Source organism: Strix aluco, chromosome 13 (genome assembly GCF_031877795.1).
Source record: "Strix aluco isolate bStrAlu1 chromosome 13, bStrAlu1.hap1, whole genome shotgun sequence".
NCBI lineage: Eukaryota > Metazoa > Chordata > Aves > Strigiformes > Strigidae > Strix > Strix aluco.
This window is the reverse complement of record NC_133943.1, coordinates 1,791,979-1,816,903: the sequence shown is the minus strand read 5'-3', so window position 1 is coordinate 1,816,903 and position 24,925 is coordinate 1,791,979. Positions and strand designations below refer to the sequence as shown.

Here is a 24,925-nt window from a genome sequence, read left to right as displayed (position 1 = left end):
CGCTGGGTCAACCCGACTCTTCAACCCCTCCAGGGATGGGGACTCCACCACCTCCCTGGGCAGCCCATTCCAACGCCTGACTACCTGTTCTGTAAAGAAATGCTTCCTAATATCCAGTCTAAACCTTCCCTGGTGCAACTTGAGGCCATTCCCTCTTGTCCTATCACTTATTACTCGGTTAAAGAGACTCATCCCCCCTCTCTGCACCCTCCTTTCAGGGAGTTGCAGAGGGCCATGAGGTCTCCCCTCAGCCTCCTCTTCTCCAGACTAAACCCCCCCAGTTCCCTCAGCTGCTCCCCATCAGACCTGTGCCCCAGACCCTGCACCAGCTCCGTTGCCCTTCTCTGGACACGCTCGAGTCATTCAATGGCCTTTTTGGAGTGAGGGGCCCAAAACTGAACACAGTAATCAAGGCGCGGCCTTACCAGTGCCAAGTAACTTGAAATTGAATTGAAACGTGAGCAGGGCTACGGATACGGGTACTCTGCATAAATATGCAAACTCTGAGCAGAACAATGCTGCTTTGTTGGAGTCTGGACAGCATCTGATGACACACTCGTTTATTCTGAAGACAAATACAGAGCAGCTGACAACCTCGGAGCCTGGCAAGCTCTTTGTACTTTATTGCACTGTCGGGTAACTGGGTTTGTTCCCGGGCAAGCGCAGCACCCTGCACCCTCGCCAGTGCCCTCTTTCAGCAGGCAGGAGCGTTGGCAAGTTACCCTTAAACACCGCTCAGGCAGAACGCGTACAGTAACCTGATCGTACGCAGTTCATTCATGTTGCCCAGTGGGTAAGCTCAGATCAAGAATGTGATCTGAGGTAAAACGAACCCAAAGCATCAGTTTAAACCCGTGTCAGTTCCCCATCTGGGGTGGTTGTGTGTTTAGTGAAAGCTCACGCTATCCCAAAGGAGAAGATGCCTCAAAAACAGGACAGTTTTTCTCAGGGGTGATGATACTCTAGTCAGGACACACACCACTAGCAAAACATTTCTCGGTGAAGCCCAACATCATGGAACAATGAACAAATATTTTGCCTCTGGAAGAAACCTGAGCTCGATTAGTAGCCGCCTTATTCATGGTCTAGGTATGTAGCTCAGACAGAATATTCCTCTCACTGCATACTTAAACAAACCACTCAAATTTTAAATACAGCAACATCACTGGTTTGACTCAACACACATCAGTTTAAAAGATTTTTGCCAAGGGATTTATATAAAGCCTCACTGAAACTGAATAATTTCCTCCACTCGTCCCACCTACCTCGCACTGCAGCAGAGCTTTCCCGCCTCGTTCTGCACTTCTTGTGCCCGCTGACAACTGAAAACCACCTAAAAACAAACCCTGGAGGGTGCTGCTTGAAAAATAAACACTTTGCAAAGTTCTCTCTGTGCTTTCAAACGACTGTGCGGGAGTAAGTTCAGTTTATCATTCCCAAGATGATAAATTCATTTAAGCTGGCTTCGTCACTGATCGTCTCTTTTTGATGTCAATGAGGATCACCCTGTTTTCTGACCTCCCAAGACCTACTGAACAGCCTCCCGGGATTACACAGAGCCAGGAAAGACTCATGGATGGCAACTGTCAAGAAAGGAACGAATTATTTTCTCCCACTACAGTGTATTTTTTCTGCATTGTACATATAAACAGTAGAAACAAGGAGCTTCACTGAAATGGTCCATAACACTTCTTAGGGCTTTGCGCAATCTCCAATTCAAACTTGAACACCCACATCATTTTTCATTTCAAACACTCAACCCACCCACAAGAGGAAAATATTTGTATCGTTCTTTTATTGAGATTATGTCAATCTGGAAACAGATGGACAGACAACAAGGAGGGGAAATACACGCCAAGTTAATAGGAATAACACATCCTATCAGTCATTCCCAAACGCAGTCTGCTACAAACTGTGTGCTGCTGTCAGTTGGCCCGTCCAAGGTGAGGGGGCCACGTCCAGCCTGTGCCTAGAGCATCCCCAGAGCATCTGAGCACTTGTCAATACTGTGGCACTACCAGGGTTGCAAGGACTCACCAAACCGAGCCCAGCGCAGCGAGCGCCTGTGGATTTCCAGGGAAACGTCACAAATTACGAGGTGTAAAAACGGACAGTCTGTTGGCAGGGACTAGAGGGGGATGCTTTTCTCAAGATTTTCTAATTGTTCTTCGAAAAATTTAATCTGCTCTTCGAGGTCCTTCTGTTCGATCAGCAAGGAGGTCTTGACTTGAACAAAGCGTCGGTAGTCCTGGAGCTGCTGATCGGTCAGGTATTTGGCAAGGATACCAGAGACCACTCTCTCCCTACGATCTAGATTCTCTTTCAGGTCTTTTGCGTCTTCCCGCTGTCTAGACAAGAGCTTGTGCCGTTCGTTCAGCGATTGCTAATAGAATGAGAAAACAAAGCAGCACACTATGAAAACTCATCATCCCTGGCAGACACTAGATCTTCATTTGGAAGCCACAGTCGATTTAGTTTAATTACTTCCTCTTGTGGGCTTTGTGTTCCACATGAGATTTTTCTCGACTGAATTACTCATTCTTGTGGCTTGTAAGGTAAAGACACCCAGTAAACCCCATCAAGGCTCACTTCTTCCATGCTGCCCTCAGGAAAAAAAAAAAAAATCAATATACTTAACATTCTGGTAATTTTAAAGTATCCTGTATCCATCTTCATTCAATTAGAAGCTCTTTAAGGCACATGTCTTTGTATTTTGGAGTTGCATGTGGCCAGAGCACCAATGCCATATTCAAAAGGTAGCGTGACTTCTATTAAAGTAACTTTGCAATAAAGTAACTTTGATGCAGACAGTAACTGCTCATCAAGGGTTTCTTTTTAACAAACCCACAAGAATCAAGGTTTGCCTGCTCTACAGGGTTTTAATACCTTTCACATTTTAGCTCATTCTCTCTCAGCTGTAATGATTTTTACAGGGAAAGCGCTGCTGGAAAATGTCCAATTTCAGGACAGTGTCCGTAAATACACCACAGCACAACGGTCACCATCGACACCCCGAAAATGGAGTCAAGGATCAAGACGGCTGGTTTTGCTGACATCGGGGACTTGCAGTGACTGGGAGATGGCTGTAAAAATGCTGGCATGTCACCAACTCTTTACTGAGCATGTTACTCAAATTCTTGAATAAATTACTTTAATGTATTTACTACGAAGAGTATAAACATAACACTTAAGAAACAGCAGCCCCCCTGCCAACCACAGAGCCAAAGCCAGTGTGAAATACTGCTCAAAATTATTCATGTTAACAGCATCGACATTCTGGAGGGGGTAGATCCTGATTCTCTGTATCACGGTGCAGGGCAGGGCTCTGTTGGTGCCCTTCTGTGTGTGAGCAGCAATAAACCTCTAGAGCTACAGGTCAGCAGCAGCTCAGCTCCAGGAAATCCCAGCTTCTCCGATGCTGTGCTTTTCTAATTTCCAGATGAGAGATAACAGCAGGTATTGTATTGACAAAGACATGTCTAAAAGCAGGAGGGACGGCAGGAAGCATCATTCCTGCAATAAATTTGGCTTGTCTCCTCTAGCAAAAAAGAGACTTTTCAGACTTGAAAAGATTTCCTGGTGACACAATACAATTCCTAATTTTCCAGCAAAACTGGCTCGTTGAGTTAAACTACAGGGAATTTTATCTCAAGTTATGACCACATCTTCCTGCTCACTGTGGTTAAGACAAGCCCATTAAGTGAAATATAATTTCAAAGGCAGTAATTACCGCACTGAAATTACCAGTGGAAAAAACCCCCAACAAAAAGCCCCCTGAAGCCCAGGTTTGGAGCTACTTCTCAGGGAGCAGCCTGGGGGTCCCAGACCGTCTCGGGGCTTTGCTGCTGCCGCCACCCCAGCATCCAGCTGCATCTTCTCCAGCGCCGAGCGCGTGGTCTGCACTCGAGGTTTACTCTGCTCCAGCCGCAGCGACGCAGCCCGTCATGTGACACCAAACTCTGCCTGGGCAACGGTTCGCTGGGATTTGTGTTCAATTCACAACTTTCGTTTAGAGCAAATGAGGTGAGCACAGCCCCACCTGGAAAGATGTGAGGAAAACAAATTAAATACCCCGCGTGCTCGTCGCTCACCTTCTCCTCAGCATCAGTATTGCCATCGATCCTCCTCATGGCGTTCTGGACTCGGGCCAGGCGGCTGGACAAGCAGAGCAGCAGGCTCACCACCTTCTCCAGGTCCCCGATGAACATCATGTAGCGCTCAAACTCGTTGGGCTTGCAGACGTCCCGCACCGTGGCCTCCAGCTCCTCGCCTCGCTCAGCACACTCCCTGGCCTCGGAGAGCACCAGCTCCCTTTCCTCCCACAGGCTCTGCAGCTTTGACCGGAGGCTGGAGATGAGTTCCAGCTGCAAAGGGGAAAAAAAAATAATTATAGAAAGCTGTTATTGCCAAAGAGAATCTGTATTATTTCTAGAGAGTGGGTTTTCCCTCACATTGTCTTTGCCAAATTTTGGACTTTTAAAAATAATTTTAAACTCTAGGAAAGAAAAAGAAAAAAAAGAGAAAGATTTTCTAGGCTGTACTTAATACTCAAACTCTGAAAAGCAAATTACTAGTAATCACCTTAACTGGTGATATAATCCCTAGCTCAGAGAGCTTCAAAATCAGTCAGAAGTGAATAAAGACTCCAACGTGATTATACACGGTTACGCTATAAGACATGAGCATGAAGTCACAACTCTATTACCAAGGTTTACAAGAACTGACAGGGATTTCATTTACAAAATGCCCAGAAAAAGTCAGTTCCAGGGGTGATTCAAGCAAGCCAGTGCCCGGGTAGTGAAACAAGCAGAGGAGGCTGTTTGATACAGAAATGTTGATATGGAAAAAAAGCACCGAAACCAGAGTGGGAGAAAAACCCTACTGGCTTGTTTTGGAAATCAGCCAATGCCACCGTGAACAGGAGCAGCAGTGAGACAGCGGGTAATGAAAAACATCACCATGTGCACAGCAGAAGGAGTTTCAGGAAGGCAGGTTGTCATTACCTGAGGTGGAGCACGGCCAGGTGTCTACAGGGGGAAAAAAACCAGCTAAATCTTCAAAGCTACACATTCTGCCCTTCAAAGCTGCCATATTCTATCCCAGTCCAGCTATGTCCAAGCTACCTCTATCCCCCGCACGTATGGAAATTAATAGGGCACTGTAGTGTGCAGAAACTGCTGCCAGTTCTCTGAGTAAAAATTATTTCTCATTTAGGTTGCCAGTTATAATGAATTTTACAGATTTTGTGACCAGATTTGAGTGTTAAATTGTGAGTCAGCTGCTGCACAGGAGCTGGCCTTGCAAGGGAATGTGTAACCAACCCTACGTGCTTGTTCCAGGTACAACCCATCCCCCGTGACCTGCTGAAGAGAAGAATGTGGGAGGAGAGATCTGAATCAAACCAGGCAGGATTTAAATACCACCGTTTATGATCAATACGCCAATTTGCCAGGACTTCACCTGCTGGCAAAAATGGATTCAAAGTTATTTGTGAAACATTATTGCGATAAAAGTCATGAATAAAAATATATGTAACATTAATAACAACTCCTTTGTCGTGGTGAAGAAACAGCAGTTCCTCTGATGGTCATCTACATACCTTCTTAGATGTGAGGTCGTCAAGGTCATTTGTGCTGTGTCTGATCCTGTTCAGGACTCTGTTTCCCTTAGAGGTAGGATCTTCGCTCCTTTGCTTGGCATCGTGTTCAGGTTCAGGACACTCTTCTGGTCCATCTCTACTATTTTTCCTGCTATTGAAACAGAAGAGAAAGACTCATAGCAAACACTTACAGGTTTGTTCTCAAACACTGTGTTCGTGGTTTTATCCATCTTGACTTCAGAATCACCCCCCTCTCTTCTCACAGCAGTAATTTTTCTAATTTTTTTAAAAGATATAGAGCAAAAGATTTGCAGTCTAGGTTTGTCACAGCCCCTTTTAATAAGATATCATTGAACTGCATTTCTTCCATTGTATACCCATAGCCTCAGGTATTTCTTGATATGTAAATCAGAAAACTAAAATATTTTGCTAATGAAACAAAAATAAAACAATATGTTCAAGTCACCTTACTACTAGTATATACATGCCATTCATACACTAAAATAGCTGAAAATACTAGATAATTGGTTTTGTCAACTTACTCATTCTCCTGCGCACGCTGTATGTCTCCCTTCTTCCTGTGTGATTTATCCAGCATGGAAATGTTAATGGGAAACAGCCCCTCCATCAGGTCTAAAGCAGTTTTTCTAACAGGGTGAGGCATGAGAATATCAACCAGAGAATTGTCTTTGGCAACGATCTCCATAGCAAGTGCTTCGTATCGCTGGTCTTCAGGAGACGGGAGTCTCCTTTTGGGTGGATTTCTCTCTCTTTCGGGGAGAATATCCTCTTGGCTGTTGTGCATGGGTGTTTCCTTTGCAACTAAACCTTTGGCTGTATTTTTGGCTCCGTGGCGAGGCTGAGCTAACGCTGTGTGGCAGTACGTTACCTCCTCAGGAGGAGCTGCAAGCTGCTGCTCCGGACACTTCGTTAAAGCGTTGTCATTCAGAGATTTAGTTCCACATTCCTCCTCCACCTGAGCATCCTCCTTGCTTCTGCTTCTTGGGACAGGAATAGAGGTTTCAGGAGTCAGCTCCTTGGTGTCCTGACAACATGCACCTCCATTTACGTCATTGTCTTCATATTCGTGACTCTTGCATCCACCCTTCTCAGGATCACGGAAACTGTAAGAAAGATGACACTTCCTTTTATTTGAGACACTTCCTCTAAAATAGATATTTTTGCAGACTGTTTAAGAAGCTACAGGTAACTGTCATTATCTTTCCAGCTTCCTCTTTTTATTAAAGTTTTTAAAATTCAGCTTCATTGAACTATGTTAACCTGGCGTATAAGCTTCAAAGTTGTAAGCGCAAAGCAAAAATGTTCCCCCTCAGAACAGGCCTAGAGAGTTCACGGCAGGTTTTGTTCACCTTTTAGCTCCTTCTCTAGGGTCACATACAAAACCAACACACCTGGGAGAGAACTGGTCCTTCCCTCCCCTGAAGGTACTAGTTAAAACCCTGTCTCTGTGGGTGGTGGGTGTCTTCCCCAAGATACATGTGGAGATCCAAAGCCAGGCATTTCCTTTTCCTGAAGGAGACGGGACCAGCAGAGAGCGAGGAAGAGACACAACACCTCACAGCAGAGCCTGCAGTACCCCCGTGAAGGGACGCACACAGAATAGATTCCAGATTTAATACCAGCAGACTGTTGTGCCAGGAAAGCTTCCGAATCCCTGGACCATTGCATTCGATCCCACGAGCCCCACGCTATCTCCAGCTGCTGCTTGTCCAGGCAGGATTCCTGCCGCAGCTGTGGGGCTGGGGAGAGCCTGGCTGGTTTGCAGCTGAGCCATTTGCCCGGCTCAGGCAGGCGCTGGCGACATCCAAAGCTTTTCATGGGGCCAAACTGAGCTGTGCTGCGGCTCCGCACTGAAAGTCTGACTAGTTCTCCCATAGTTTTCCTTCTTCCAGCTCTACTCTGCAGCTTTAACACAGTCATTTTAGCTTTTCATGGGGAAAAAGAAGATGAAGTCAGCTTGGCAAAGGAAAATTTAATCATAGTTCGTACTAGATAATGACTAACAACGTCACTTAGAGATAGCTATTACAGGCACCTTTTCACTGCAATTAAAACTAAACCCCTCATTTGGCCTTGATTTGAACCACCTGGTTCTGGTGATTTAGTGATCTCCTTAATGTTGGAAAAGCCTTTCCAGTGAAAAGGTACTAAAAATACCCCCTGCCAAACACCACAGCATTGCCACGTGATGCTGCACTGTGATACCTAAATTAATGTGATGATGATGATGCAATATTGTGATCAGGGATTGACAAGTGTTTATGGAGTGACAGACGATGAAGAGGAGATCAGAGACACCTCAGGAAATCACTGCAAACATTGCCAGGCCTTAATCTTACTCATTTTCAGGCCTCACAGCCATGACAGGGGGTAGGGCCAGCTTGTAGGCTCAACCAACCATCTGCAGCAGTTGTCACGGAAAATGGATAATATCAGTGGAAACTACCTCAAAATTATATTGTGCAATTGAATGGATGCAAAATATGCATAAGAATGTCCTCAAGCTTTTTTTCACTAACCCACAGACACTGTTGGTGTGGGTAACGATCACAGCTTGCTCTTTCTGCTGGTCCTGGTTGGAACTTTTATTTGAGTAATTAATCCTGCAAACATGCCCGGCCTAGTCTGGATTTTCTACCACAGCTCCGCAGCACTTTCTTGTGGAGAAAAAGAGAGGAAAAAAATGAGATACAGCTGTAATTGAATGAAACCTGTACTTGCAGCTATTTCCCAAAGATGATAATCTAAATTAATTACTAACAAAACCAGTTCTGGATTTCTCATCTTTTCATTACTTAGTACCTATTCTAGAGCTCTGACCAAACACGGTTTTGATGTTACTGTTCTATCCAGAACTTCCAGTTACATTCATACTGACCTGCTAAGCCTCTTAGCTAGACTAGGAAATTTAAGAAAAACTTCAAAACCTTACTAGAAATATGTTTTTTTCTTAAGATAATCAAGCCTCCAGAAACCCTTGAGATCTTTCTGAATGACTGAAACAGTGGAAATTCTATTACTACACAAGTGTCAGTGCCTTGTTAACACAAAGTTCAGATCTTTTTCTCCCCTGATGCTCCTCAAACAAGCAAAACAAATACCGAGAGTTAACATACACGTAGCTAACCGGAAAGTGTAAGTGGCACAATATTTCCTTTTAAAAAAAACCACACCAAAAGCCCCTATTACACCACGCTGAGCACATATTTTTCAAGACTGGCCATATCTGATGTCGTTCTCGCTGGAGCTCAGAGGAGGGAGCTGTGATCTCGGGAATCGCGGCTGCCGCAGGGAAAGGGCCTCAGTTACACTCTGCATCTTCCCCTTTTGCTCCACACAGTAGAAATGATTTTAACAACTGTCCCAAAATGAAACAAATAGCTGAGCAGATCAATATTCCCGTACGGACAACAAAGGATCCCGAGACTCAAGGGTAGAAGCAGATGACTGCGGCTGCCCGTGGAGTTCACCCACCGTGGGGGGCAGAGCCTTACCTGGGGGTGCCAAGACAGCTCTCACAACGCCACGACGGTGCCGCTGCACCACCAGAACATCCGTCAGCATCCTGGAAATGAGAACAGCACACTGGGACAACCAGCATTCACAGACTAGGCAGCTGTTTGATTTTACTCCCGTGTTTGTTACCCCCAGAAACAGAAGCCAACCGCAGATCTCTGACTGGGTACACAAGGTTTTTGTTTCTGAGTGTGTTTATTTCCTTTTATTACTCAAATTGCTATTGTGCTCTTCCTAGGTAGCATCCATCTCTTTTCCCTAGAAAACCAAAAGATAGCAATAAAATATATAGTTCATTCTCATCAACCCTCAAACTTCCACAAATGCTGCCTACTTTCTGAATTGTTGCCAGCCTCTTCAGTTGGGTAATTTTAGTAGTATATTAGCTTTATCTGTTTTCTGACCCTTTTATTTTCTTTATTCTTGACAACAATATTGACAGCTACCATCCTTCAAATTCAGGAGCCAAAAAGGTTGGTCATTTATAAAAATCTCTCTGTAATAACCTTTTCTGGGCAGTGCTCTGATGAAGTTGCTGCAGTTACAACAGCGACTGCTGAACCACAGTGTCACTTTCTCTGCAAATGTGATTTCTGAGTGCCAGACCCCCGCACCCCTCTGTAGCGCTGGAAGGGGCCCCGCGTGCCCAGCCTCGCCCAGCCCTCGGCACTCGCACCACGTGTCCCTGGAAGCGGGCAGGGTCCTTCCTCTTCCTCCTGCCTTTACCTGTGCCCTTTCCAAATGGTAACAAGTGACTCTGCCCAAACTCAGCATTTCAGTCAGCCGCTAGGAAGTTTCCATGCTTACGCAATTCTCTTACAACTTTGCACATTAAAGAACACCTCGTTTGTCTGCAATACTTTCTTACAAAACACTTTCGAGAATAATGACTTGTCATGCTTAACCATAAATACGTAACATGTTAAGATTGGTAGCACTTCTCTCAGAATCCCCCCCAATTATTTCTCCTGCGCACTGCAAAGCAAGGCATGCATTTTGCTTTCACACAGCTACACAGCGCTTCCTACAGATTAAGCAAATGTGGCTTTTTCCCCCCTTCTATCATCTCCCTACTATGTGCTCAAAAAATAAAGTCTTAATTCCTCATTCATGATGTTCAGCAGTTTTTCCTGTGAGTAGCCCCACAGTTCTCTATAACATGTAGACAGTTGTAAATTGGACTCAAACAACCATTACTATCTTAATCTCTCTCACCTGTGTGGAAGGAGTCGTGGATTTTGATCTCTCTGGAGCTCTCCCAGATGCAGGATCACCTGCCTGCAGGGGACTTCCCGCTGACACACACTTGCGGGTGCAGCTCCCGGCCGCTTTGCTGGCAGATGGGTCGTGCTTCGAGGCCGCCGTACCAGCAGAGCTGGGGTCACACCTGCTGCTCACGCTCAGAGGGGAAACAAAAGCCAACGGAGGAAAAACATCTGGCGATTTTTCTTTAGAGAAAACTTGGCAGAAAACCTCATTGTTTTGCATCTTCCTGCTCCCATTTGAATTGGAAATCTTGCCAGGAGGCCATTTGGGATGCGACAGCCTCTTCTGCAGGGGCGGCTTATGCAGCGGGAGATGTTGTGAGCTACCTGGTCTTTGATTAATCTTTCGCTCCATGTATTCGATAAGTGCAGTTTGCTGGATTTGTTTCAGCTCCGTCCTGGAGATACTTGAACTGGAAAGTGCCCTCCCTCTGTTTTCCAGAGTCCTTCTCCTAGCTGCCACCACATCTTGCTCAGTGATTTCATCCCTGACTTGGCTCCATGATACTTCCTTATCTGCTAGCTGATCGAGTTTCTCAGGTTCAGAATAACAGAGTTTCTTTTGCTCCTTTGTTACCCTTTTCCTTCCCCCTATTCGACCTGTTTGTGGCCTTGTAATTTCTTCATCTCTGCTGAAACTTTCCAAGGATTCTAGATGAGAAGGGGAGCAAGGAACAGGTTGGGCATCCTCACTTGCACTGGATAATGAGAAAGACCGAAGGTGTTCAATTGACGGCCTTTTAGAGGGTTTCTGTCTCAGTCTAACGGGCAAACTCATCTGTAAGTCTTTTCTTTTAAAGGAGGTTTCTCTCAGAACCTTTTTCTGAGCCACTTTAAGCTTCTCTCTATAGTCATTCTGGAAACTCTCATCCATGGATGAAGCTGGACTCCCAAGGATGAGATCTTCTGCCTCGAGCGGGAGATCATCAGCACTGCACTGGCAGTGGTGGGTGGTTCTTTCAAGCTGATTGTTTTCCCGCTGTATCTCTACACACCGTGCTGAGGCAGAGTAGCTGCTCACTGGAAATTCCTTTGGGGAGTTCCTTGAGTCCTCCTGACATTGGGTGAGCTTGTTGTGGTGCAGGATGTTGGTGGTTTTCCCCCCGGAAAGATAATAAAGCATGGGAGTCGTCTGCCTGGTTATTTGTTCACCCCCAAGATCATCCTGAAGCTGTCTTAAGAGCTGCTTTTGAAATTCAGGTTGGTATTTCTGATAACGAACAGGAGGTTCCTCTTGTGCTAGATGTGTGCTAAGGTCAGGACTGCTGTTATTAGCCTGTTTTCCTTTCTTGATTTCATGTAAAAACTGAGATGTGGAATCTTCCTTTGGTCTGAAAAAAGACATTTGGCTCGTATTCTCACGGCACTGCTTATTTCCCTGATCAGGCTCCTCACGGCGAGGGGGCTCCGCTTCGACAGTACCGGCGCTGCAGGACAGTGGCGATCTCTGCGCTTTGGCTTGCGGATTCAGGGGCGGTGCCCTAACATCATTCCCAATTTTTCCATCAGAGTCATAGCACCGATTTTCATCCGTACAACTGTTCACCTTTCTGGAAGCATTTTTGATTAGAAGAGCATCCTCCACGTATTTTAAGTCGCAACTCTCCTCAAACACATCCTGATCCGCATCTGAACGTGACTCGGCACAGAGCGGGCACTGAGCACAGGGCAAGGATCCTTTTTGCTGGCTGGGTTCTGGCCCCACGCTTTGTGGCTCTGCTCCCCTGACAGTTGGCTTACGAACGCTGCAGGGATACTGTTTGTCTTCTTGTGTATCATTAACAGTGTCAGGGCTGGCATGCGCTGGAGGGTAGGACTTGGAGTTCATCTCTTCAGGAATTTTATAAGCATGAACTGAATTATAAGCAGAAAGTATTTTAGGGACATTAGCCACACAGTCAGTCTTTAAATATTCTTGAAAAATGAATGAAGAAGGTCTGCTGAAAATATGTGGATTGCTTCTCTTCACAGGTTGTTGGGATGGGCTCCACCCTCCGTTTTCCTCCGTCTTTAACCCCTGAATTTTTGATACCTCATTTGTAGAATCAGAAGAACGGCCCTTGTTTTCCAGAGTCTTCCCCCTAGCAGCCACTCTATCTTGCTCTGTAACTTCATCCCCACGCTGATTCCACGGTGCATCCTCATCTGCCAGCTGGCGGTCCTGCACGCCAGGAGCCGGCTGCACACCACACTCGCTGTGACTTCCAGAGCTGTGTCTCCCTCTTGAGTTTTCAAGGTGTCTAGTGACTTTATAGCTATCGAGTCGCGTGGGAGGAGAAGGCGGAGGTGCCACTGGAGGCGGCGGTCCCTGATTTAAAGTCCCTTGGGTAGGAGTGCTTCCACAGCGTTCAGCCAGGCTGGTGCTATGAGAGTTATTAGGGATGCTCAGCTCTGGTGCCTTGTAGGGATGCAGGCTCCTGGGGTCAGAGTTTGCTGCACTGACATTATAAATACCTCTTACGTATTCTGAGTCCATGTACGGTACCTGCTCTGGAGGCAGACAGCAGTTTTCGCCATAGCACGATGGGGTGGGATACTCTGGAACATTTGATCCCCCTGAGAAAGAGCTGTAAGCAGAGTCTGCTCTTCCAGGGAGGTGCAAGAGATGGTCTACACTGCTGATCAACTTCACTGGCGAAAGACGATTACCATTTTCCGGAGAGCTCACGGGCTCTTCCAGCTCTCCAATTCTGCCACCTTGCCTGTGAGTCCATCTTTCTATCTCATTCCCAGATGAAGCCATGTTGTAGCATTTCCAGAGATCAAAGTCTGATTAAATGTCCACAACCGAGTTGTTAGAAAAGCACATTTTTCTCTGTAGTCACATTCCAATAATATCTAGAGGATCCGAAAAAGAAACATGTCAAAAAGACTCAGTGGGAGGACTCTGATCACACCTGAGATCATGCAGCGAGCATCACACACACGCTCAAGATGAGAACCTAAAAATAGTATTTAGAGTAGCTAGAAGTAAATTTTTGGCTTCAGTAATTATCAGGATCTTAGAACAATCATTTCCTCTATCACAAAGAGAGCAACTATCTTTAATAACAAGAGTTCTCTAAACCTTCATTAAATTTAAAGCCTGTACATACAATTAGATGCCCTCTCATTATGATTGCAAAACATCAAAGGTCAGAATCAAAACTAGTTTCTGAATCTGCCTAGAAATAAATCTGAGGGGTTGAAAATCCCAGCTCTGATGCTGCCTAATCCTGGAGGTGCTTCAATGCAGGGTGCACCTGGCTGGTTGAAGCTTCCAAGCAACTTAGAGCTGCGCTTCCAAGAACGCTCCCAGCCGTGGATCGGTGCCTCGCTCTTACTTGGCTGGATCCGACCAGCACAGGGGTTGGCAACTGCGCGGCTGCAATGACATTACACAAAGTGTGCCCCCAGCCCCACCCGTGCCTCCCCGTTTCCTTTCAATCTCACATGGAAATATGAACACAAGGACAATTAGTTGGACACGCCAGTGTCCATGGATAACTACCAAACAAGCAGAAGAACTATTAAATAGGAAGAAATCATAATTATAATGTTTTATCAGCCTTCTCCCCACTCCTTAAAGGCTTTCATTGTTTCTCAGAGAAACCAGAACCATCGTACTTTATTTCATGAACGTGATGAAAATGGTTTGTCATTTAAGTGAGTTTCCATGCCATTTCCATCTGTCCTCAAAAATACACATCTTGGAGAACCTTTCCCAGGGGCTCACAGAAAGTGGCTTGATGAGAGATCGACAGAGTATCTCGATGAGAGATTCTGCTGCCAGTAAATCATAGATTTTAAAACACAGACAAATATTTTTATGGCTGATGCTAAGAGCTCCCCTGCAAACATACCACATGTACTAGAAAAAGCACCAGCTTAGAGTTCGCATCCAACAAACACACAGTTTTTGCGGAGTCTAGAAAAAAGCCTGTGTTTATCAGCAGCACACTGACTCCCCGATTGTTATACATGATGCATGCAGGTTCAGTTGAACAAAGGAGATCTCTGCAAGCAGCCCGCTTCGGAGGCCAACAGAAGCCACACAGGAGATGGTCACGCTAACAGTGTGACCCCCTCAACTGCCTCTGTCAGCTTCAACCCCCCTGACACGCTCACAGGCAGCACGAGCCCCTGATAAAAGGCTGAACCTGGCAAGCCAGAGAGGTGCTTGTCAGTGACCTTGTTTAGTAATTCTCATTTAAACCAGTTCTAAAGACTGATTAGTTATTAGAAGAAAGCAAATAAACAGTCTTGAAAACCTTTGGTGACAAGCTCCCCCAGTGACACACCTTCTGAGGAGATGCAAACTGTTTCCAAATCCTACCAGAATATTACACGTCTGTTTTCTTCAAGAAGGTTGCACTCACCTTAATCTGCCATTCCCAATACCGTACTTCTGCAGTGGGGCCTCAAAGCTGGCAGAAAGAGAGGTTTCAGGGGTGATGCTGCTGTTTAATCAAAAAACTTCACATTCCTGCCTTGTTTCAAAGACAGTCCTGGTATCATTCATTTGGAGCCAAAGCAAGAGGTGGAGAGGAGCCAAAACACACAAGTTAATCTATAAAGGGAACTTGGACTGGTGGGGCACAGTAAATAAATTAACTGGTTTCTGGGAAATGAAAACAGTGTAACACTGCACAGTAGGAATTTCTGCTGGGCTTTTTTTGAAACTTCAGTAAGAAACCAACTCAGACACCTGGAGAAGTTCCCTCTCTTTAGAGAGGATCTGAAATGCAGCTGTGAAATTTAATTGTCTGTCCCTGAATAAAAGGGTCACACAGGAAACACAGAGCATCAATGGCCGATGACAACATTCCCCGTCCTTTCAACATGGTGTATTGAAGAATTTAAAGAAATAAAAACCTTAGATATCTAGTGAAAGGAAAACTGTGTATTTTCTGAAGCTACAGAGAAAGAAAAGCAGTGGAGAGGATGATTGCACTGACACTAAACGCAGAATCCGACTGCAGCACAGTTGCTATCACACTGCTGTTACATTATCTAAGCGAACAGAGCGCCTGAAACCCGGGGCCACCGCAGCGACTGCTGGGGCTCGCTGAGCTGTGCAAGCTCGGAGGTCTCTGGAAGTGCTGGGAGGTGCACGGGATCAAACCCCGTGGGAGCCACATTCCACAAGAGAAGCAGAAGGCAGATTCCTCTGTCCTTCTTATCTCCGTTTTTATAATCAAAATTTTGTTCCAGTGGAACCTCTCCAAGCAGCTCTATTACCCGACTGCTGCTATTAATAGACAGAGCCAAGTCTCTGTCTGGGGTGTGCTGGCACTGTTCCACTGAAGTTAATCGAGCCACCCTGATTTACAACGAGAATTTGGCTCTAACTTTTCACAGCTATGTGTAGAATTTAAATAACAGTTGTGCTTTGGTTTATGTATATCAATGAAAGTATGCTCTTGGTTTCCCATACCAGTGTTTCCCAAGACCTCCTTTCCTCCATTATTTCACAGAATCGTTTAGGTTGGAAAACACCTTTAAGATCACGGAATCCAACCATTAACCCAGCGCTGCCAAGGCCACCACTAACCCACGTCCCTAAGCACCACACCTACACAGCTTTTAAATCCCCCCAGGGATGGTGACTCCACCATGACCCTGGACAGCCTGTTCCAGGGCTTGACAACCCTTTTGGGGAAGAAATTTTTCCTAATATTCAACCTAAACCTCCCCTGGCACAACGTGAGGCTGTTTCCTCTCACTCACGCTACCTGTTTGTGATTTACAGTGATATTGGCAACATAGTGAAGAATTTTCGCTTCGCTATGGTACCAGAAATAACAGGAGATATAATTTCAGTATCTTAGAAGACCAAGGTAAGAACACCTGACTTGGAAACAGCAGCAGCAAGCACCGAGTCCCTGTCTGCGGCAGGTGCAGGACGACATCGCAGCTCACAGGTCCCTCCTCCATCTCCCCCATCGCCTGACGTTACCCGCAGCCCTTCCTGCCCCACGGACAAGTGCCAGATGGGCGACAGGACTTTTTCCCCTGCCTTGGGTGCCCTCCAGTCCCTTCCTGCCACAGCTCACACTTTGCATATCTGTTTTGCTTAAGACCAAGTTTGCAATTTCACATCCTTGAACCGACTGAAAAATGGTAAGAACTGAAGGAATATACTGTTCTCCAAAAGTTTCTGTTAAAATTTAAATAATATGATACTGAAACACATCTTAGGGAAAACCTGTCATATTTCTTTTGGAGAAGAGGTTTCCTAAACCCTAGAAGCAGAATTGTTGATTGCAATGCATTTAAAGAACTATGTGAAAACTGCCTTCTCTTTCACATGTAAGAGAAAAACATTAATGTACTTAAAACTCAACTGACATTAACAATGACATTACTGTTCTCCTCAGCTGGTAGGTGGCAGAGCACCCTCATGGACTACACTGTCTCTGGGTCTTAGAAATGTTCTGGCAATGCTGTAATACAATGTGCACATTCCTGACAGGCTTGCACTATTTCCATCGTAAACCTCTGAAAGCAAAAAGAAAAATGTTAAATTAAAAGCGTATCAGAACCAAGAACACTTTTTTCTAAAAAAAAAGGCTAACTTGACTTCCATCCACTGATTTAATTACTCCAGTAAATACAATACAGAGAGCACAGCCCTCTATGCAGAGCAGTTTGCAAATATAAAGCACACACTCTTTGCTTTTTACATCTGACAGACTAGAGAAAGGAGAGGAACAAAAGCACGGAAGAGAAACAGGGTCTCCGTAGGGAACGGGACTTGTCTAGTGCTTCCCAGCAGGCTGACAACTGAGGAAGAACAAAACCCAGATGACACAGGACGCTGCGTACACAAGGCCGGGCTGCCTCTGGGCTAGGATAATGATGTCTTATGTCTCAAAACAAGATTTGCTCCAAGTTTCCACCATAGTAATAATAGAAAAAAAATAGTAGTGGCAAGGCAGTGCCAGGGAATTCAGTGTTACAGCCCATGCTGTACGTTTCTCAGCTCAGGTACCAGTGCTTGCATTAAAACTTCCTCACCCAAACATCATCAAATACAGTCCCCGGGCATTCAGTGCAGGTTCAAGTCCTGCTGAAGTCTCTGGCCCCTCACAGACTGCTGTTAAAATACCAGTCACCACCTCAACCTCTCAATTCTAGGGAAAGGTGGTTTGTATTGCACAATCTTAAATTCTTTGCAACCAACTTAGTAGGTCAAAGCCTCATGTCTCTGGGAAATTAACTCTGTACAGAGAAAAATCAGCAACTCCAGACTGCAGTCAGTTAACAAGTTACCCGTCTTTTAAGGGCAAGCTTTCTTCTACTTACAGTTTGTTCTTATTTGACCTCATTTAGATTGTATTAGGTGCTGCCGATTAATCCATAACTCAACTGCAGTTACAGACATTGCTTGTCCAAAGCGTCACCCATCTGAAACACGGGTATTTTCTTTATCAAGTCTGATTTATCCTCAGCAACCAGGGAAAAACAGCCCCAGCCCTGAACACAGCCCCGCAGTACGTTTGCATGCTTGTGTGGTTCCCTTAAAGTTTACCAACACAATCTTTCCATCAGAGAAGCAAGAATGAGCATTTTCCTTAATAAACTCAAGCAGAGTTCAAACCTTTTGAGACAGAGCTATTGGTGTTTATGGGTGAGGAACTCTAACTTTGGAACACCAAACAGGATTTCTTCTCCAAAACACTCCAAAGACGAAGGCAACAACCTGCTACCATGCTGGCATGTCCAAAACTTCATAGATCTGTTCCTGTAAAACTGCCCTTTTTAAAAAAAATGGAAATAAAGAGGAAAAACACAGCTATTAATCCATATCAAACTACAACATGCAACTGTTCTCCAGGCAACGAGAACGGTAAGTGTGTGAAATGCAAAGCAAACACCGTGACCAACCTACCAGTATTATGTCATGTACATGTTTGTGAATGACCTGTTTCTTATCAAAGGGTAAACACCTGATGTAAATATTAGCTGAAATTCTTCAGATTCCAACCAGCTGCACAGTCTGCAGCACCTGACCCATCTGTTCACAGACCATGAGATCTAATTGCTACCAAATTATCCCCTGTGAGACTCTTGCTTTAGCCAGGGATCTCACTGGCTGTCCCAGGGAAGTCTGGAGAGTCTAAAATCCTGGGGAAGGCGAGTCGAGAGTCTCTGGTACCACAGACACCTTCGGTAGGTCATCGGGGCTGATCTAGCACAGGTTCCCAGGTCTCCATCTGGGACTTCCTGGGGAGGAATCGACACACACTCATGGCACAGACGACCCATGCATTCTCCGTTGCTGTATCTCTTGCTGAGATGTGAGATGTCTGGAAATAAGAGCTGCTTCTTTGACCAGACTGTGAAATATTCAGAAATTCCAGACAAATGTCTGAAGTCTTCAGATTCCATCACTTTCACATGACTGTTGAGAGGGTGAGAGAAATGGAAGGATACTACACCCAGGGAAGTGTGGCTGTCTGGTCATCTTTGTGCCCAGCATCTCTGGAAGTCACTGTTTCTCTCTTAGCTGTTGTTGTTGGCTTTTTTTTTAATAGATACATTCACTTTATTATTATTTTTTCTAATCTATAATCAACAATTTATCCCCTAGAACTTTCAGCTTTAGGTTTCAAACAGGAAGGCAACATAAGAGAACATATCAGAGGACACCCCCTTTAGATGGCTGGAAAAAAACATGTTCTGTTAATCTGTATTTTTCTTGCAGAGAGTTCTGAAGACTCTAAACCAAATTTCTCATTTCATGCAATCTCCAGAATTATCATGCAGGTAGCTAACAGCCAAGGATATCATACATCAAAACCCAAGAACAAACTTTCCAGTTCATCTTACACAGGCCCAGTGGGAAACTCACCCTGCTACTGGGAGCTGGGGAAAGTCAAAGTGTCAGACAGTCTCAAAACAGAGTCTGAATGGGCTTTAGGTGAGGTTTATGCCTCATGTGCACAGAAATAAATTTCACCACAGTTTGGGGAACGTAAACATTTCCAGTCAAAGCCACAGATACAGACTTCAGGCTTTCTGGAGCTATGGAAGTGTCTTGAGTAATTTAGAGGATTAAAATAATAATGCATCTCAGCATCCCGTTTTTTGGGGGGTGGGGGAGATAAGTCTTCCTAAACTTCCTTACCCAGCTCTGCCTAGCTCTCTCGAGAAGGAGGACATCCCTGCTGACTAGTGTGGGAGCTTTTCTTCAGCCAGGATGGGTCCATCCTGCACCTTCCCTGGAGCCATTTCGCACGCAGTGATGACATCTCACCGCTGGACTGAGCACTTGGCATGTCAGTAACGTATATATTTGGCTGGTGAAAAGCTGTGGCCCAAATATAATGCTTTTGGACCCGAGAACCATGGTCCAATCTCTAGCCAAGGCTTTAATGAGGAAGATCAGGTTTAGCAATTCTTCACAGCCCTGTAAGAGGCCTTTTCTGAGCACCCAGCAGAGTCTGACCTTTTAATTAGAGCAGTCACCCGCCACATACTTCTCCATTGTCCTTGAATTCCCTGACTTTCCTTATTCAGCCTCAAAAATTTCTCTCAGCTTCCATCACCTTCACTCCCTAATCTACTAAACACCAAACACTTATTTTTGTTTCTACCTCTGAAGCACTTCACAAAAAAATGCTTTTGCCAGAAATCACAGCTTCATCCCAGATGTATGCATTTCTTTCCAATCGTTTCCATTTCATCCATTCTTACTTCATTGCAATTTTCCTTCTTTCCTTTTTCTTTTAAACTAACCAAGTTCATCTAATGCCATAAATTTACCAGCCATACTGCTTTTACAGGCTACAAGAATAGACTCAAAAATATTCAAGATCATTAAGAAATTACAGACTCTAAAGAATCCGAGAATTCAGAAAAAAAAAATTAATGATACTGTCCATTTTCAGACGCGTTCCTTTAGAATCAGTATATTATCCAGTAGCCTAGAGAACACAGAAGAAAATTCAAACTAAGTAAAAAGCCTTCACTAGCCGCCTCCTCCCCCCTGCCACGCAACAGGTTTGGGAAGCAAGCAGGCTGCTCTTCAAGGGCAAAAAACTCCTTTTCCCTCCCCTGCTTGACTCAGTACAAAGAGAGAGGCAAGAAATCTCAAACCGATCAGGACAGGCTCAGAGGAGCTTTCTCCCTGATGGGTAAGCAGTCATATTCTAACAGACAGCAAGGGATTTGATTTCCAGGAACAGGGTAAGCTGCAACATGAGCATGTGCTCCTAGACCAGTGGTCAGAGCAGTCTCAGAAGATGTTTTCTCATTTCTACCTTGCTGACTGCTTGCCAGCAAGGCTGTCCAAGAAACATCAGAGAAAAATAAAATTCTCATAGTCCCCCTCACCTACTACTGACTGCACTGAGCTTCCCACAGCTTAGGCATCAAAGTCAAGCCCACAAGAAAAGAAACTGGTCTCTAAATAGGTGAAATCCAGCTCAACATCTTCCATGGACATGTGGTTTGATTCCAGTATAACTAGAAGTTGGTTAGTCCTCTGTGCAAGACAGTTTTAAAAATATGTCCATTATTAACAGATTGTAATTAGAAAAATCCAAGTGCTTACAACAGGCAGCTCCAGCAACTGCCACACATCCCAAACCAAATGTATCCACAGCATTATACAGATCAGAATTTGCCTTTACTGGGCTTTTATCATTGCTCTGGGAGAGCTAACTCTCACTCAGACTTATGGGTGAGAGTCGGCTGGCTGGGGAAATGCCATAAAGTCATCTTATCTTTTGAAGAATAGTGGGCTTCTGGCAGCTATATATGCTTTCTTGTGCTATAATATAAAACTATTCTCAGAAGTGTAATGAATGGCTCTGTCATTACAGTCCAAGAGGCCCAGACAGAAAGAGACAGTAGACTCCAGTTTCTCTGTGCTGTAATTATGTTTTCCACAGACAAAGCTGCCACGAGAACAAACATTGCTGCTGCAGCTCCAGCTTCAGACCCGATCGATCCGAGGCACTGGGCTGGGCAAGGGGCAGTCTCCAGTTCCCACCTAATCAAGTGGGATTATGTACATTATTTATGTATATATGTGTGCATATATTTAGATTATGGCCTTTAGAAGTAATAAAGATGGATTAAACAATTCATTCTCTGCTTCTTAAGGTTAATTAGAAGCTTTATGCTGAACCTGGCGAGCTTTGGAGTGTGTGCTATGAACTTCATGAATGATACAGAAACGCTCACGCTCCCTTTGCTGTATTCCCAAAGTCATTCCCACCCAAGGATTACCCACGTGTAACACCTCAGACAGAGAATCCTACCAGATCTTCCCAGAGCAGCGGGATGGCTCGGCCAAGCCAGCTCGCCCAGTGCCTCTCAAAGAACAGAAGAGCACGGTAATCAGGTTGTGCTAATTAGAAAACTTAACACTGAACACAGGTGAGGAGGAGACAGCGCACAGGAGAAAAACAGACAGAGAAAGCAAGCAGAGATGTGGCAACGGAGCTTCATCTAACAAAACCATCTCCTTATACCTCAGAGTTTACCTTACAAATGTTAATCAGATACTGTCACTGCCACACCACTATTTGCCTTACCATGAAATCGTTTGGGAGTCCTACAGTGGGAACAGAACCCAGCACTCTGGCCTCCTAAGCACTTCTAACTACAAATTAATTTTTTTTAATAATGTACTACCCTCAATAAAGCATGTAACTTTTCCATTCTTTCATAGCACACTGCCAGTCTAAAATGTAATTAACAAACAATATTAGCGCTGTCATTTTCTTATATACAAATTAAGGATTATGAATTAACACTAATTTGGTACTAAAAAAGCCATTAGCTCTAACTTTCTTATTTTGACATAAGAAACAAACTATTCCTTTCCAGAGGATGTCTGTCTTCAGTCTAATTCATCCAGATGTTAAACATAATTGTGCCTGCCCTTGGGCTGAGGGAGACAGTAATGTAATATCCAGTTCTACAGAACATTCCATTGGAATAAGAGAAAAACACCGACTATATAAGACATTAATATATTAGACTGGCCCATTCCTTTGGCAAGCATTGCATTCCAGTATTTTCCCACATCTTTCATTTGGGCAGAATTCATAAGCATTTATACTTAATCTCACTAAACATTATTATCACTGGTTTCCATAACAAACAATGAGAAACTGTATCAGTAGTTAAAAATAATCTGGAAATATCCATCAGTTACATCAGTAGAGGTTTAATGGTGGGGTGCAAGTTGCTCAGAATCACGGGCAGAAATTAAACACCTGGTCTGCAAACAGCATTCAGACATGCTGCAAAACTGACAGATGTCAGGGGAAAAAGACTGGGAAAAGCATCAATTTATTTCATTCTGGGAAAAGGCAGTGCCTAGAGCAATAATGAGAGAGACCTGAACAAAGCAGCTAACGCCAGGGCAGTTATTCCACCTCTGGCAACAGGTGAGTAGTTCAGAGAGAAGGGGAAGTTCCGTTCAGAGGATGGCTGAGAGGCTGAGTGATGCCCCGTCTGTAACACTTCACGCCACTTAGTCCCTGACCAAATAGAAAGGTGGGAGGTTTTTCAGATATTGCTTTCTACATTTAATCTGTTCTGCAGAAAATTCCCTTTCAAGTTCCCAAATGTGTTTCAGCATCAGCCTCGCCACTTAAACACTGCCTATGGCAGAGGATCATCAGGTGTATTTGTACCAGGGTTAACTATTTTCTGGGTAAAAATGTCTAACTGCCAGACTTCTTACCTCCTCTATTTAACGTGGACCTGGATTTTCTTAATTCTGCAAACAAATGCATAATCTGCACACCCAAGGACAGGGCAGAGCTCCTGTGTCTGTGTCAGACCGACCGGCACAGCAGAGCTGACACACCAGGCTGTCCATGTCCACCACAGGTGTCAGATTGGTCCCTTACACACCAATAATTTCAGCAGTTTAAAGATAAATTTGTTGGTATGAATTCAGTTCTGCCCTTGTTCAGTTATTTGGTTACATTCACGCATTTCCCTATGAAAAAGGTAATTTTTCACACGCAGAGACACAGAGGATAAGCCCTGAAGTCTGGGCAGCCTTGTGTAATCACATGTGCCTGTGGCTGCCTGCAACCCTGGGTTAAACATTTCAAAATGTGCTTTTAATATTTTCCAAGATATATCCTGCTCCTTCATCTGTTTCCTGCTGACTGTTACAGAAGGGTGCCTCTGGAGGGGAGCTGATGGACTTTGGCAGCAGATGCTCTGGAAGAAACCTGAGAGCCGAGTTAGTCCTTGGCGGGGAGAAGGGATCGATAGAAAACACAACACTTTGACACTTCATTTTCCATCATCACACTTTCCTCTCCTGCCACCTCCACTAGCTCATGCCTGCATCTGGGTGTGCACTTGCAAGAGGTCTCTAATCCCGCGACCAGCAGCTCTGCAGAGCTGGGGGCTGAGCACAGTCTCTGCGCCTCCAGTTTTGTGGGGACCTCTCAAACCACCGAGGAACTGCTGCCCACAAGCACCATGGGCACGGCCGGGTGCATCGGGAACCACTCAAACCATGGAACATCGTACAAACTGCATCAAACCTGCGCTCAGGACTTCACTGAACCTCCCTCCCTCCCTCCCCAGACACACGCATTTACCTAGAGATTAAGGAGCAGTTACTTAGACCACAGATCAGCACAGAATCACAGTTCCTACCAGATTTACAGCAAACAAGACACAAGCAACACCGAGTAACCAGAATGTTATTTTCATTCTTTACTTGCATAGAGCAAGTATACAGGTAGGCATCACAGCAACTGCTGAATTACAGTGAGACAACAGATACAGCCATCTAAAACACATACACACACACTGAACTGATGTTTGGCTTAGTGACCCATAAGATCTGAACACACATTCACAGTAAGCGTAGCTGGCTCAGATTTTCTACCTCCAATTTTCTCTTTAGAAAACAAAAGCCAGTACTTCAGATCCACATTCCAGCTACGTCTGCAAAGGATCTGAAAGACAGTGGAAAAGCAATCGTAAACATCAGAATCTGAAGTGTTCTCAACACAACTCGTACCACGTCAGAGGCGATTTCCCCCGCTCTCACCTGGCCTGCCACGCGATGTCAGAGGCAGCAGGAGCTCCACACACAGCACGGGCTTTAAAGATGCACAAGTGACTTTCACACACAACCCCTCTGCCTCGCCAGTGGAAACTGCCCTTTGGTTTACAAGATTCCGTCGTGCACAGCATTACAGTGGCAGTGGAAAGGGAAGGAGAGCAAACAGCGGGCTCGGCTATTTCATTATCTCACCAGTCAATTATTAACAACGGTGCTTTTTCTGCCCAAGCTGTTGGGCAGCGGCCTCGAATCCTGCGTGGGCACAACTGAAAAATTCCCTGAAGATGCTGCCAAGGCCCCAGCGGAGAGAGCGGGCAAGGCCCTCGCTCCCCCAGCCCCAGCACCCTCCCCTCCCACGCATCCCGCCAGGACAGCCTCACCAGAAGAGCATCCTTCACCCCCCACACCTCGTCCTTTGGGGTCCCCAGGCTGGGACAGCACCGCACTGGCCAAGAGCCCTTGCTTGGGGCAGCTCAGAAGCAC

At 45.1% G+C, this 24,925-nt stretch overlaps 1 protein-coding gene across 4 annotated transcripts; it reads right to left on the bottom strand.

Moving 5' to 3' along the window:
- Positions 1–1,776: 1,776 nt before the first annotated feature.
- On the bottom strand, positions 1,777–24,570 carry SHROOM1 (shroom family member 1). 4 transcript variants are annotated; one of them, XM_074838623.1, is made up of 9 exons: positions 24,428–24,570; positions 24,264–24,332; positions 10,352–13,249; positions 9,115–9,185; positions 6,142–6,723; positions 5,600–5,750; positions 5,004–5,027; positions 4,092–4,364; positions 1,777–2,383 (listed from the first exon to the last, which is right to left on the bottom strand). In XM_074838623.1, exons 3-9 carry the CDS (start codon positions 13,142–13,144, stop codon positions 2,129–2,131), a joined length of 4,149 nt encoding a protein of 1,382 aa, XP_074694724.1. In that variant the 5' UTR covers positions 13,145–13,249; positions 24,264–24,332; positions 24,428–24,570; the 3' UTR covers positions 1,777–2,128. The 4 variants fall into 4 exon arrangements, with proteins under 4 accessions (XP_074694724.1, XP_074694725.1, XP_074694726.1 ...); XM_074838624.1 differs by having other exon boundaries at positions 5,600–5,747; XM_074838626.1 differs by lacking the exon at positions 1,777–2,383 and adding an exon at positions 3,135–3,428.
- Between the last annotated feature and the right edge of the window lie 355 nt (positions 24,571–24,925).